The sequence below is a fragment of the Mizuhopecten yessoensis genome, unplaced genomic scaffold, assembly GCF_002113885.1.
Source record: "Mizuhopecten yessoensis strain PY_sf001 unplaced genomic scaffold, ASM211388v2 scaffold10743, whole genome shotgun sequence".
NCBI lineage: Eukaryota > Metazoa > Mollusca > Bivalvia > Pectinida > Pectinidae > Mizuhopecten > Mizuhopecten yessoensis.
In genome coordinates this window covers 76,032-91,894 of record NW_018408699.1, presented here as the reverse complement: position 1 = coordinate 91,894, position 15,863 = coordinate 76,032, and the positions used below count along the sequence as shown (strand labels likewise).

Here is a 15,863-nt window from a genome sequence, read left to right as displayed (position 1 = left end):
TGGGATATTGTCAAATTAATCAACAAAAATATAATCTAATACGCTTTTCCATCACTTATTTTAGTTTTATCCATTTGAATTATTATATCTGAATGGCGGTTTTAGATCAAAGCACCGATTTCATAATTTACAAAAAAAATAATTAAAAAAAAGAAACGTCGCTTTCGATTAATGTGCAGGTTAATCAGACACCGATTATATTTATAAATATAATAATTCTAAAAGTTTATTTGAAGTATTTATCTAAATCACAGTTAACAAATTTGAAAATACGATTCAAATGCTCAATAAAAACAGAATGTTGACCGAGTCAAATGTAGCCATTTCTGAATCCCAGTTCAACACTAAATATGATAACAATGTTTTACACTGTTATAATGCAATAGAAATGTCAAACACTAGTGAAATGTGGTATCTCACACACATCAACCCCTTTTGTACATAACGCATTGTCTATCATCTGATGTTGGTAAGGAAGTCCACGTTGTGGTTTTTATCAACTGTTTGGGTTTAGTTGAAGTGACAGCGACGCCTAATGGAAGGTATTCTGTTTATTTTTTTAAATGAATTACGACTTTTTTGAATCTTTTATCTACGCCCTTCAACAGAGTAATATTTAAAGGTTAACGCTTTCCAGAGGACGTCCAAAACATCTTCAAACCACCAGAATATTTGATATTAATAGTGCTTGGATTTCAAGGGCATGGACTCGATGTTTCCTTCAGGCTGTGAGATAGAAATGACCCAATTCAGGTAATAAAACAATGATTTCATGCTTTTGACAGCAATAGTCAAAAATGTGTTACCTTGGCGTTTCGACCCACCAACAGAACTAATGTCAACAGCCGTCGGCTCAGGACATTAGTGCTTTTGAATGCTTAGAAACAGAGGAAATGTTTCAAAGTAATACCAGTACAGGTATGGAACCAGTGTATGTATTATTTTACTTAAATTATTTGTAGGCAAACTCACATTATGACACAAGTAGAAACGGGGTATCTACAGCCCACTAAACCGTGGTGATATCATTCAACTTTTACTGCATTATAGCTGTGTAACTAAATTAATTTTATCTGAAATTTCATCACAAAACAGAACAACAGAAAACATTATATCGACAATGAAATGCGAGATAAATAGGATATCACATAATGTATTGTTATATTGGAGAACACAGGAAGTTCTGTCCCGAACATCTATTTATAGTATCGGTCTGGTGGATAGAGCCAAATTATCCATCGTATTAAGAGATTGGTAAAGAATGACCTAGGATTCGTCTGCAGACTAGAACTATTTTGCGATTCTTGAACTAACGAAACTTATTCAGCTTTACTTTTTATTGTGTTTTTTTTCAATTTGAACTACAACAGTTCACAGAATATAGTATCGAGTATTACTAAAGGGAATTTGAGAAAAAGCCAATACAAGTTAACCTTTTTCAAGTTTTCATGGGTTAACAAATGATGTCGATGAATATGAAGATAACGATAATGAACTAAGACAGCCAATGATTTGTAAGTTGTGAACCTTCTCGTTAAGCCTGGAGCCTTCACCAGGATCAAGGTCAAGTAAGAGACCTCTGTAATAGAATCATACATGTCACTACAAAGTTGTCAGGTAAGGGACTTATCTACCTTAGTATGGAATCATGCATGTCCCTACAAAGTTGTCAGGTAAGGGACCTATCTACCCTAGTATGGAATCATACATGTCCCTACAAAGTTGTCAGGTAAGTGACTTATCTACCCGAGTATGGAATCATACATGTCCCTACAAAGTTGTCAGGTAAGTGACTTATCTACCCGAGTATGGATTCATACATGTCCCTACAAAGTTGTCAGGTAAGTGACTTATCTACCCGGGTATGGAATCATACATGTCCCTACAAAGTTGTCGGGTAAGGGACTTATCTACCTTAGTATGGAATCATACATGTCCCTACAAGGTTGTCAGGTAAGGGACTTATCTTCCCGAGTATTGAATCATACATGTCCCTACAAAGTTTTCAGGTAAGGGACTTATCTACCTTAGTATGGAATCATGCATGTCCCTACACAGTTGTCAGGTAAGGGACTTATCTACCCGAGTATGGAATCATACATATCCCTACAAGGTTGTCAGGTAAGGGACTTATCTACCCGAGTATTGAATCATACATGTCCCTACAAAGTTGTCAGGTAAGGGACTTATCTACCTTAGTATGGAATCATACATGTCCCTACAAAGTTGTCAGGTAAGTGACTTATCTACCCGGGTATGGAATCATACATGTCCCTACAAAGTTGTCAGGTAAGGGACCTATCTACCTTAGTATTGAATCATACATGTCCCTACAAAGTTGTCAGGTAAGGGACTTATCTACCTTAGTATGTAATCATACATGTCCCTACAAAGTTGTCAGGTAAGGGCTTATCTACCTTAGTATGGAATGATACATGTCCCTACAAAGCTGTCAGGTAAGGGACTTATCTACCTTAGTATGGAATGATACATGTCCCTACAAAGCTGTCAGGTAAGGGACTTATCTACCTTAGTATGGAATGATACATGTCCCTACAAAGCTGTCAGGTAAGGGACTTATCTACCTTAGTATGGAATGATACATGTCCCTACAAAGCTGTCAGGTAAGGGACTTATCTACCTTAGTATGGAATGATACATGTCCCTACAAAGCTGTCAGGTAAGGGACTTATCTACCTTAGTATGGAATGATACATGTCCCTACAAAGCTGTCAGGTAAGGGACTTATCTACCTTAGTATGGAATCATACATGTCCCTACAAAGTTGTCAGGTAAGGGTCTTATCTATCTTAGTATGTAATCATACATGTCCCTACAAAGTTGTCAGGTAAGGGACTTATATATCCGGGTATGTAATCATACATGTCCCTACAAAGTTGTCAGGTAAGGGACTTATCTACCCGAGTATGGAATCATACATGTCCCTACAAAGCTGTCAGGTAAGGGTCTTATCTATCTTAATATGTAATCATACATGTCCCTACAAAGTTGTCAGGTAAGGGACTTATCTTAGTAAGGATTTTTCTCTTTTTAATACTAAACATTGCACTAAACTAAATGTTCTTCTGCTTGCAACTTAAGCATTACTTAGGTAAGCATGTCGTTGACGTTACGCTGTGTACTTCAGCCACCCGAATCATGCCAACCCCTGACTTCGATCTGTGAGGGGTGAGGATAACTTAGGTGGCGCCTGTCTTACTGAATTATTTATGTATCAGATTTGTAATTAATTACGTCAATCTCAGTGATTATTGTACTATTGCAAATTTGCGAATTTCATTTCGAAACCACAGTCTAAATCTACTGAAATGAAAATGCAAGTCCTTTGTCATGCTGAACCCCGTTCACCAAGGACAGATCGTTTGCATGGTTGCGGCCCTGTCGTCTGTCACAAATACTGTCTCATTGACGTGAACATTGGTCGTGACGTCATGGTGATGTGATTATGTTAGCTACACGATGTAAGCCGTGGATATAACAGCTACACGATCATGATAAATTAGCGTTTAGTTTACTAACAGGAATGGAAGATCATGATGAATTATAGCCCTATTTATAAACTATTTGTACGGGAAATATTTATAGATAACGGAAAATTTGTACAGGAGAAATTCACCATGCATCAGACAGTACGAGTGCCTATAACAGACGTGAAATCACAGGGCCACAACCTGGATACATGAGCTGGCGTAAACAATAACTGCCGTATATACCGAATAGTTTTAACAATAAACACCTTGGTGTTCCGAAAAGTCTTAACAATAAAGTTTGTGGTGTACCGAATAGTCTAAACAATAACTACCGTAGTGTACCGAATAGTCTAAACAATAACTATCGTAGTGTACCTAATAGTCTAAACAATAACTACCGTAGTGTACCAAATAGTCTAAACAATAACTACCGTAAATAACTACCGTAGTGTACCGAATAATCGAAACAATATCTACCTCAGTGTACCCGATTAGTCTAAACAATAACTACCGTAGTGTACCTAAAAGCTATAACAATAACTACCGTAGTGTACCGAAAAGCCATAACAATAACTACCGTAGTGTACCGAAAAGCCATAAAAATACTACTCAAGTGTACCAACTAATGGATTAATGCTTGTCTCCTTGTTTACAGTAGTACACTCGTACCAAACCACAGAAGACATGGAACCCGCCCTATAATGAGTATGTCCAGATAGCCACCCATGCTACAAAGGAAGTCTGACGTAAGTGGTGTGGAAGACTGCAAAAATGCACTGGCAGATTATTTATTCGTGTTTTCGGTATTTAAATTTCGTCGCTATTAGATACGGTGTCTCGGTACAAATCTTAATCTTGTCGACGTGTAAACATTTGTTACGTTAGGATGCGCTTCCTATCATTTTCCATCGATTGAAATCAAAGGAAATTTCATTCTGGAATGCATATCCATATAACGTCATTTATGACGTCACTAAGCAAATATTGGTTCTCGAAGCGATTCAATCTTTTTAATATAACTTTCAAAATAATTGCATACTTTACACAATTTATATAAAAATATATATATCCATTCTAGTTGCTTCGAGAACCAATAAGTGCTTAGTGTATGAAAAAGAAATAGTTTTGTTATTTCTTTTTTTTTAAATATCATCCATATTTTTCTTTAATATATTAATATTCAATCATTTGATTCAAAATTATAATGCTTTTACATTAATTCCGAATGGGGGAAAACCCCCATTATTCATCAAAGTTCAATTGCTTATATTAAATTATAATTTAGAATATTTTTATTATATTTTACATTTTTTAAAGAAAAGTTTTGAAAATTTATTATAATACTTTTAGAATTTAACTTTATTGATGAGCTTTGTGCCTTTGTTGTGGCACGATCCTCAGGCTTTCTGCTGGTGAATTCTTTTGACCTTGAACAACTTCCCGTGATTCATCTCATCCTCAACCTGGTTTTTGTAGGGGGCGCTGCGAGTTCCGTGGAAAATAAGTGTCCACTCAAAGAACGTTCCCGTGTCCACATTGGTGTTCTTGCCGGGAACCAGTGTGATTTCGAGCTTCCAGCGTCCATGAGGGTTTTCGGCCCAGGTGTGGGTAGTCATGAAGGGCCAGCGAGTGAAACCATTCTTGTGGTCATCATCGTTAGGTCTCTGGCTGAGTATCATCGAGCTGTGTGATAAAACATCATTATATAGTGTACTGGGTAAATTCCTACATTATATAGTGTACTGGGTAAACTCCTACGCTATATAGTGTACTGGGTAAACTACTACAATATATAGTGTACTAGGTAAACTACTACTATATATAGTGTACTGGGTAAACTACTACATTATATAGTGTACTGGGTAAACTACTATAATATATAGTGTACTGGGTAAACTACTACAATATATAGTATACTAGGTAAACTACTACTATATATAGTGTAGTGGGTAAACTACTACATTTTATAGTGTACTGGGTAAACTACTATAATATATAGTGTACTGGGTAAACTACTACAATATATAGTGTACTGGGTAAACTACTACATTATATAGTGTACTGGGTAAACTACTATAATATATACTGTACTGGGTAAACTACTACAATATATAGTATACTGGGTAAACTACTACAATATATAGTGTACTGGGTAAACTACTACATTATATAGTGTACTGGGTAAACTACTACAATATATAGTGCACCTGGTAAACTCCTACACTATATAGTGTACTGGGTAAACTCCTACATTATATACTGTACTGGGTAAACTACTACAATATATAGTGTACTGGGTAAACTCCTACATTATATAGTGTACCTGGTAAACGCCTACACTATATAGTGTACGGGGTAAACTCCTACATCATATAGTGTACTGGGTGAACTCCTACATCATATACTCTACTGGGTAAACTCCTACATTGTATAGTGTACTGGGTAAACTTCTACATTATGGCGTGTACCTGGTAAACTCCTACTATTATAAAGTGAACTGGGTAAACACCTATATCATATAGTGTACGGGGTAAACTCCTACATCATATAGTGTACTGGGTAAAATACTACAATAAATAGTGTACTGGGTAAACTTCTACATTATGTCGTGTACCTGGTAAACTCCCACCATTATAAAGTGAACTGGGTAAACACCAATATTATATAGTTAACTGGGTAAACACCTATATCATATAGTGTACTGGGTAAAACTTCTACATTATATAGTGTACCTGGTAAACGCCTACACTATATAGTGTACTGGGTAAGCTGCTACATTATATAGTGTACTACGTAAACTCCTACACAATATAGTGTACCTGGTAAACTCCTACTATTATAAAGTGAACTGGGAAAACACCTATATTATATAGTTAACGGGGTAAACACCTATATCATATAGTGTACTGGGTAAAATACTACAATAAATAGTGTACTGGGTAAACTGCTACATTATATAGTGTACTGGGTAAGCTCCTACATTATATAGTGTACTGCGTAAACTTCTACATTATGTCGTGTACCTGGTAAATTCCTACTATTATAAAGTGAACTGGGTAAACACCAATATTATATAGTTAACTGGGTAAACACCTATATTATATAGTTAACTGGGTAAACACCTATATCATATAGTGTACTGGGTAAACTCCTACATCATATACTGTACTGGGTAAACTCCTACATTATATAGTGCACTGGGTAAACTCCTACACTATATAGTGTACCTGGTAAACTCCTACATTATAAAGTGTACTGGGTTAACTCCTACATTATATAGTGTACTGGGTAAAACTTCTACATTATATAGTGTACCTTGTAAACTCCTACATTATATAGTGTACTGGGTAAACTCCTACATTATATAGTGTACTGGGTAAACTCCTACACTATATAGTGTACCTGGTAAACTCCTACATTATAAAGTGTACTGGGTAAACTCCTACATTATATAGTGTACTGGGTAAACTTCTACAGTATGTAGTGTACCTGGTAAACTCCTACTATTATAAAGTGAACTGGGTAAACACCTATATTATATAGTTAACAGGGTAAACACCTATATCATATAGTGTACTGGGTGAACTCCTACATCATATACTGTACTGGGTAAACTCCTACATTATATAGTGTACTGGGTAAACTCCTACACTATATAGTGTACCTGGTAAACTCCTACATTATAAAGTGTACTGGCTTAACTCCTACATTATATAGTGTACTGGGTAAACTTCTACATTATGTAGTCTACCTGGTAAGCTCCTACACTATATAGTGTACCTGGTAAACTCCTACATTGTAAAGTGTACTGGGTAAACTCCTACATTATATAGTGTACTGGGTAAACTTCTACATTATGTAGTGTACCTGGTAAACTCCTACTATTATAAAGTGAACTGGGTAAACACCTATATTATATAGTTAACTGGGTAAATTCCTACATCATATACTGTACTGGGTAAACTCCTACATTATATAGTGTACTGGGTAAACACCTATATTATATAGTTAACTGGGTAAATTCCTACATCATATACTGTACTGGGTAAATTCCTACATTATAAAGTGTACTGGGTAAACTCCTTCATCATATACTGTACTGGGTAAATTTCTACATTATATAGTGTACTGGGTAAACTACTATAATAAATAGTGTACTGGGTAAACTCCTACATTATATAGTGTACCTGGTAAACTCGTACATCGTGTACTGTACTGGGTGAACCCCTACATTATACTGTGTACTACGCAAACACACTAATTTTCTAGCGTATTACGTAAACTCCGTCAGTATGTGAAGCTAGCTACGTAAACTCCGCCATGATATATATATTGTTCTACTTTAACGCCGTCATTATATTCCTTACAACGTAATGTCCGACATGATATATAGCGTATTACATAAACCCCGTTATTATGTATATAGTGTACTACGTAATCGCCATAATTATATATAGTGAAGTACGTAAACACCGTCATTTTATAGTTAACTACGTGAACACTGTTATCATATATTGTGTAAACTTCGTCATTGTACGATGTATTATAAAACTTCGACAGTATATAGAGTACTTAATATAAACTTCCCATATTACAGTAGCCTATAATTCGTACTTAAGCAACAAGTCCTTAATTCACACAAACGCTTAGTACGTTTAACATAATATCATCATAATGCAAAAATGTGAAAAAGTCATCAACAATAACTTCACTATCTACCAGAGTCGCCACTTAGTATCATATCCAAATCCATACAACAGAACAGGTAAACATAGCTGTAAATCAACCCGTAGAACTCTTTGATTGGTAAAACATAGCTGTAAATCAACCCGTCAAACTCTTTGATAGGTAAAAAATAGCTGTAAATCAACCCGTAGAACTCTTTGATTGGTAAAACATAGCTGTAAATCAACCCGTAGAAGTCTTTGATTGGTAAAACATATCTGTAAATCAACCCGTAGAAGTCTTTGATTGGTAAAACATAGCTGTAAACAACCCGTAGAACTCTTTGATTGGTAAAACATAGCTGTAAATCAACCCGTCAAACTCTTTGATAGGTAAAAAATAGCTGTAAATCAACCCGTAGAACTCTTTGATTGGTAAAACATAGCTGTAAATCAAACCGTAGAACTCTTTGATTGGTAAAAACTATGAACTATGGGACATAGTACATGTAGTTTGAGGACTGGCGCAATTTAAATTAGTGCTTCTCACTTTGGAATATTAATCCATAATTAAGCAGCATACTTAAAGTGGTAACCTTTATTCACATAATTGATTGACCAAACCATGATATTATATTTGAAGCATTTTGAACATTATACTTATCTCTGTGATTTTTGCATAGGAATTGGAAAAAATATTTTTTTAACAGTTAAGCATATCCTGAAACCTCTTAAAATAGTCACTTTGTGGAACCCCTGAAAGTGTTTGACTTTTTATCAACATAAGATCAGTTATCTTATAGAGCTTGATGTCTATTTAGCCAAATAAATAGTGGTAATCAACCTTAATATATTCCAGAACGGACGTTTATATATACATTTTTTATTTTCAGTTTATTGGGTACAAATTTTTTAATGAACTTACGTAGTATTCATTGGTGACGTAATGAAGATGACGACATTTCCTCTGTATGTGGACTTGAGCGTGACGAATGCCTGCACGTGCTCTAGGTAGTTAATCTCGTTATCACTCCCGTGACAAGCGTCCGTGTCAATATGCATCTTGATTGGCTGGTTGGTGGCGAACTTCCTGTGGTCAGAAATATAAACGTATCCTTTATTAAAGCTGCCATTACAAATTGTGTTAGTATCTATTTGTCGTCATCATAGATAACAGCTTTAAAGTGAGTTATTTTTTCCCATAACAAAATGTGGTATATATAACGAAGCATAATTTAATATTCAATAGGTTTTCCAAGTAAACATACAGTGATAACGTCTATCGTAGTGACATTTGTCTTTTAGTTTTCAGAACTTTTAAAGTGATCCTGACATATCGAGAGGTATTTTGATGAATAAATCTGAAATAAATAGTACAAATGAGGAAAATCTATCGCTTAAATTTATAAATAGACGGTTTATATAAAAACGTGGAGCAAAAACAAGGCTTTTGTTAAAAAAATACGATGGGCTTGCTTTATTCTTTGCTTGTGTCTTATCGAGCGGAGTGCCCGCCTATGGCAAGCCGACTTTTCAGGTGAGCTGTGAGCGCAAATCGAGTAGGCCTTGTATGGTATCCTGTATTAACTTTCCCTATTTGCATACTAAGACGATTTGTATTGCCGTTTCCTTTTGTTTGGATTACCTTCTTGGTTGATCACAGTAGTGCACTAACATACTGGAGATAATGTAATAACCACCAGCCAAGCATGTGTCAAATTGTAAGTGTCTCAGACTCATGAAGTTGAAATTCACTTGAACAAAAAGGGATTGTAGATAAGGTTCTCCGGTTTAAAAAGAAAAAAGATCAACTGAGGCATATTTGACATCAGAAAACACCAAAAGTCTATCGTAAGTTAGTGAGACAAATCGTGAAAATTCTACTGCCGAGAATACAGTTAAATTTTGCAAAATACCTGCATAAAGATGGATCCATTTTCTTCTCTCATTGAGAATTCAGTGAAAATTGACGATGTCATTGCTAATGCGACAATGATTATAGATTTTCAAGGTAACGCACAGACTAACAGGAACAATATTTCATGAAAGCAGGAAAATAAATCAGTTTATAAAAAGCTCCACTGTATATTAAGTAATTGTTTATATCCATTAGGCGATGACAGATGCCGACTATTTTTTGGCGTTAGGTGTTCTTCCGCTAATTAAAATGAAAGTAAATGACGTAACGTATCTTAGAGAACTGCCGTAATTTTCAAAATGTCGGACGTTATGGTACTGGTCTAAGAAGTTTGTATGTGCTTCTGGTGATAATTTAGGTAAAAAAGGTTGAACGTGAACTGGTGATCACTTGTTTCACCGATGTGAGATAGAGCTGCTCCACTTGGGTTTTCCACATGGAACATGGCGAATCTGAGATAAGCACAGGTGGAAGAATGTTGATCCTATCAAGGAGAGAAGCCGATTTTTGTAACTTATTGCTAGTCGCACCGACAAAAATACCACAGTATTCCTCCAAAACACTGCGCACACATTGAACGCTCCTCCGCCAGATATATGAGGAGACAACAAGCGAATGTATAGCCTCAGAGTCACATATCTAATCAAGAAACAATGAGTTTTACAGACTCTGAGATATGTGTCCTATTGTGTACGCACAAAACCTAATAATAGCAGCATCGCCAACCTGTTGAAGAAGTTTGAAACATGAAGAAGCAAGATGATTTTTCCAATTACATTCTAATCGACACGGAGTTTCAAGCCTCTCATTAAAATCGTTTATTTCATCTCGCATTGTCAATCACCATTCCGGTTTAAAATCCAGATTAGTTCATTAGTGGAAGAGTAATCACTGGATATCCCATTAGAGCAACTAAAGAGCAAATCAACCCAGCGTAACAGACTCAATGAAACTTTTTTGGGGGTCTTCTATTGACAACAGTATTATATAAGTAAGACTACAGGACTGGGATAGGTTGTTGATACATGTATACAAGACGATGGTACTTAACTGTCTGACATACATAACGGCAGTAGTGTGTTGTGTGATGTGGTTATTTCCGGTAACTAATTGAAAGAACATTTCGTTCCAATCGTATAATGAAAATAACCCCGAACCATTATCGACTTTATTCCTACAACATTATTGGAGCCTTATCTAAAATTCACGTTCACGTTTAATTTCGGAAGCACTGCCATGTCTGCATTAAACCAGGCGCTTGTACGATAGCGTTTGAATGAATCCTAGAAGGGTTGGCTGTTTTAATGTGCTTCTCCTTTTACTTTATCGAACCGACCCAAACTTGAAATGAAACAAAATGATTTCAAGAGAACTTAATATTTGTTATTTGAAACCAGACCTGTCAACACCACTAAGCTCTGTACAGAAGGCAAGGCGATCCATTGATTTTTGAACACCACATGCTGCTGATAACGGCAGAGCTGTAGAGTTGTGTGATAAAACCAGGCGCTCTAGAAAGGTTGGAGTTGACGTTGATATTGCAAAACATTACACAACTAGTGTACTGTTATGTGTGCATCTTTTGGGATATTGACATTTTTATTTTTCGTCTGTGTTTTAACTCTTAAATGTTTATATTGTGTAAGTTTACATTGTGGTTTACTTACATTTCCTTGGTGACACTGCCTCCGGTGCAGTGAAAGCGTTCCGGAAGTGGTTTCCACTGGCTGGCAAGATCCACCATGGCTGCGGCGTCCAACACTCCGTATCCGAACAAGTGGTTAAACAATAACCCGGCGCCGTTATACTTCCAGTGATGTTTCTGGTACGGGTCGAATAACTTGTTTCTCTTGGAGGTGAGGACAGTCAGGTGCTGCATGTCTCTCCAGGTCAGGTTACGGCTAAAACACGTTAATAAACATCATTGATTTACAGACTGAGCTTTTCTACAACTACACATCTCTTACCTTCATCAACTCCATAACAAACGGAATGACATCAATGCTTCTCTATAACATAGACTGAGTAAATCCTTCAACAACTCAAAGCAAACAAAATATCATCTCTTACCATAACATACAGTGGAACAAAGTCAATAAACAGGGTCCCCTGGCTATTTACCGCTACGGATGCTGATTGTGGAATAAATGTCATCTGTGACAGAAATTGGTAGTGAGGTGTCCTATTGTCGATCTAATGTTAGTATACATGTCCGGGGGAAGGGAAGATGGCCGTATGGTGATGCATACTTTAATCCATTTGTTTCTGCATCGACATAATGTTTTTGTCGAAATGGGTGTTTTCTGATTTTGTACTTTTACTGTTTATTTGGAACCTGTAAACCGTAGGTAATCAATTAGCACGCAACATTGTTTAGGAAAGCCTTATCAATTAACACACAATATTGATTAGGAAAGCCTGATCAATTAGCACGCAACCTTGTTTAGGGAAGCCCTATCAATTAACACACAACATGGATTAGGAAAGCCTGATCAATTAACAGACATGTAACGAGCAAACTAAACAATTCGTTAGAGTATCTAAACTTAAATGATGCTCACGAATAGATATAATTAAAACACGCCACTACTGACATATCAACACACAGCACCGCTAAATAATAAAGCAAATGACAAACAAACCAATGCTAAAATAGACCCAACCACTTAAACACACAACACTGTTAAATAATGAAACGCTTGTATCAACATTAAACGAATCACATTACATTAACAGCCTTCTACACCAACAGTTGTGTTTGTTTAATGTAGTCAGACATGTTTGGTCTAGTTTTATTTCCGTTTTAACGCGGGAAATGTAGAAAGCTACATTTGTAGATTATAGTGAAGCTGAGATAAATACTTCAATTTTAATGCCCAGTAATGTCCTCCGTCATTATGAGCGTGATGCGACTATAGATGGTTACTTCAGACTGTTTATTATTCAGTGTGAACATCTAACGACATCTAGTGGGCAGTGATACCAATTAATCGATTATCGACCTAAGCTGCCGTTTACGGCTTCCCCTCCCCACGGCTGCTTTGTACAGGATTTCCCCTATCCCCGGGCCCTTCACATCCAACCACATTTATGGACAATATACTACATGATGGCGTCCCTTATACAGAGCCGTCGGATACTGCCTGGCTTACGTACGACTTCAGTCTACGTCACCACCTTCCATCAATATTGTTATCCATATTCTAGGAGAGGAAATATAAATATCTCACAACAAGTTATTACTGATGTAAGAAATGCCATGGAAACAAGTGGGTAATCCAAATCGTTCTTACAGTTAAAACGCTGTCTTTTAATATCAAACATATCACACAGCTTGATATTTTATGATGTGCCATTCAAGAACAATGCTGAATAGCTATAAAATAAAGCAATGAAAACGTTTTCAATGCCTTCCTCATACTTAGATCTCAGATCAAGTGTTGATGGGTAAAACGAGGTGATAAGATATGTTATGGAGAAAATAAGGATACGTTATGGGCATACTATATAACAAAACTACGGTATGGTTCGATAGGAGGTGCATGTGATTAAATACGGTATGATGTGATAGGAGGTAAAGAAAATACCGTATGATTTATAGGAGGTGATTAAATACGGTATGGTTCGATAGGAGGTAAGAAGATACGGTATGGTTCGATAGGAGGTAAATAAGATACGGTATGGTTCGATAGGAGGTAAGAAGATACGGTATGGTTCAATAAGAGGTAAAAAATTTACGGTATAGGTCGATAGGAGGTAAAGAATACGGTATGGTTCGATAGAAGGTAAGGAAAGTACGGTATGGTTCGCTATATGTAGGAGGTAAGGAAAATATGTAAGGAAGATAGGTTATTATGTAATACGAGGTGAGGGAAATAAGTCATGGTGTAATAAGCGATGAAGAAGATAAGTCTATCTGTTAAATAACCTAATGTGTGGGTGTACTTTAAGCAACATAATTTCCTTTTCATCCAACGCCGCTAAAGATTGTTACGGGGACAAGCACTTTAGAGCTTTGTATTTGTCTCAAGAGACATGGAACTGTTCCGCGGGGAGTAGTTGAATTTCAGTAATACTGCCCGTTGCTTACGCCTAACACTTCAAACACTCCTAGAGAGCAAGTTTATTGGTCACAGTTGTATTTTTCATATCAGAAATGTCTCAGTCAATTTGATTGCATATTTTCTTTGACACACTTTTGATATTTTACCTGGTTGACGGCTGAAACCATCTTATTCTCAAGACTCTAACAGATGTTTGGCAAAGCTATCACACAGGAAACAGAAATACACACAGAAACAGACGGATCTATGCCATTACTTATCAGAAAGGAGAACGGAGAGTTACATTACTTGTATGTAGGAAGAAGAAAGGATTCATACAAACCAGTTTCTCTATTTCACACCAGCGTCTTGTTAGACATGATTAGAAGTCGTTGGAGAGAGGCCATGGAAGAGTATCACACGAATAACGGACAGAAACCTAAAGCACTACAGAATACAGGATACCCCATCTGGTAAAAAATCAGGGAAAACGAACAGAGAAGGAACAGTTTACAAAGAGGAAAGAAAAATACAAGGAAATTCAAGAAGATCTAGATGTCCTTTCCTATGTCACAGTAGGATCAGATAAATTGATTCGTTAGCAAAGAAACTAAGGTGATCAGACCTCGACAAAATATACTAATAATTTATAACAACTCAAGGACAGACAGAAAACATCCGACACGCGTAAAGCATTGTGTAGACCGTAGGAAGTGTGAAAGTGTAGACATCGGGAAAACTGGTAGACCGTTCAGAACTAGAATTCGAATAACAAAATGTAGTACGGTCAGAAAAAGGACCAGAAGTTTACAAAGTCAGAATTAACACTAGTTTGTATCAGAAGTAAATAAAAGTGTTATTACAGACTAACAACAAGAATGTCCTCACTCGGAAGTAACAATACAAACCAACGATCATTGGAAGTCATCACAGAATCTTTTTAAGGAAAATCGCAGTTAGTGGTCGAAATAGTCGACCAGCTAAAAAGATCAAGGTTGTGTCAAAAGAAAACAAACGTCAATATTCGATTCAAGCTCATAATCAGTTGTTTTTTTACCAGCACAATGACGTGACCACTTCAGGGGGAAAAAAAAGAAATAAAAAAAAAATAAAAAAATGCCTACACTATGAACACTAGTAAACTTAAACTCGTGTTACTATAAAAACTCGCCTGGAACGAGAGTCATCTCTCAATATTAATCTTTGGCTCGATGGTGTGTATTTACATTCTATTCAGATCTGATACTCTAATATTACTATTCACAAACTAGCAATCTAGCCGTTATATAAAGCCGTCATTTCTAAGGTAACGGCTTTAAGCACACGGCAAGGCGGAGTCGGTTCCGGATTTTCTTTTCTTAAGGATATGTCAATGTTGGTGCGGGAACAATTGGATGAGTTAAGTGGCACGTGGGCTCCCCCAGAAGCTGCCACATTAGATAAGGCATTATAACATTAACAATGTGATAGAACCGTAATTGGACGCTGCGCATCGATAATCGATACCGCTGGCAGGAAGCCGACCTGGGCAACTGCATCCTGCGTCAGTCGCAATAAAAGATGGTCAACGAATGGGATTATCTCCAGGTAGTGTGTGATGCCACGGGTATACACGAGAGCAGAATAAACAGAATAGGGTAATGCGAGCTCATTTCATTAAATGTCGATTGTCAGCGATACAATAGGTCAGAGTGTATAGCACCAAGAGGATTTATAATAATGTTTACTTGTGAATGGGATTAATATG

The 15,863-nt window shown here is 36.5% G+C and overlaps 1 protein-coding gene across 1 annotated transcript in view; it reads right to left on the bottom strand.

The window, feature by feature from the left end:
- Positions 1–3,016: 3,016 nt before the first annotated feature.
- LOC110462057 (neuroendocrine convertase 2-like) overlaps positions 3,017–15,863 on the bottom strand; it is a 42,721-nt gene continuing 29,874 nt past the window's right edge. Inside the window, exons 11-13 of the mRNA XM_021515837.1 lie at positions 11,741–11,974; positions 9,081–9,245; positions 3,017–5,174 (exon numbers count right to left, since the gene is read on the bottom strand). Of these exons, the coding sequence (XP_021371512.1) occupies positions 4,889–5,174; positions 9,081–9,245; positions 11,741–11,974 (685 nt within the window). The 3' untranslated portion in view covers positions 3,017–4,888. The remainder of the gene's footprint in view (positions 5,175–9,080; positions 9,246–11,740; positions 11,975–15,863) is intronic.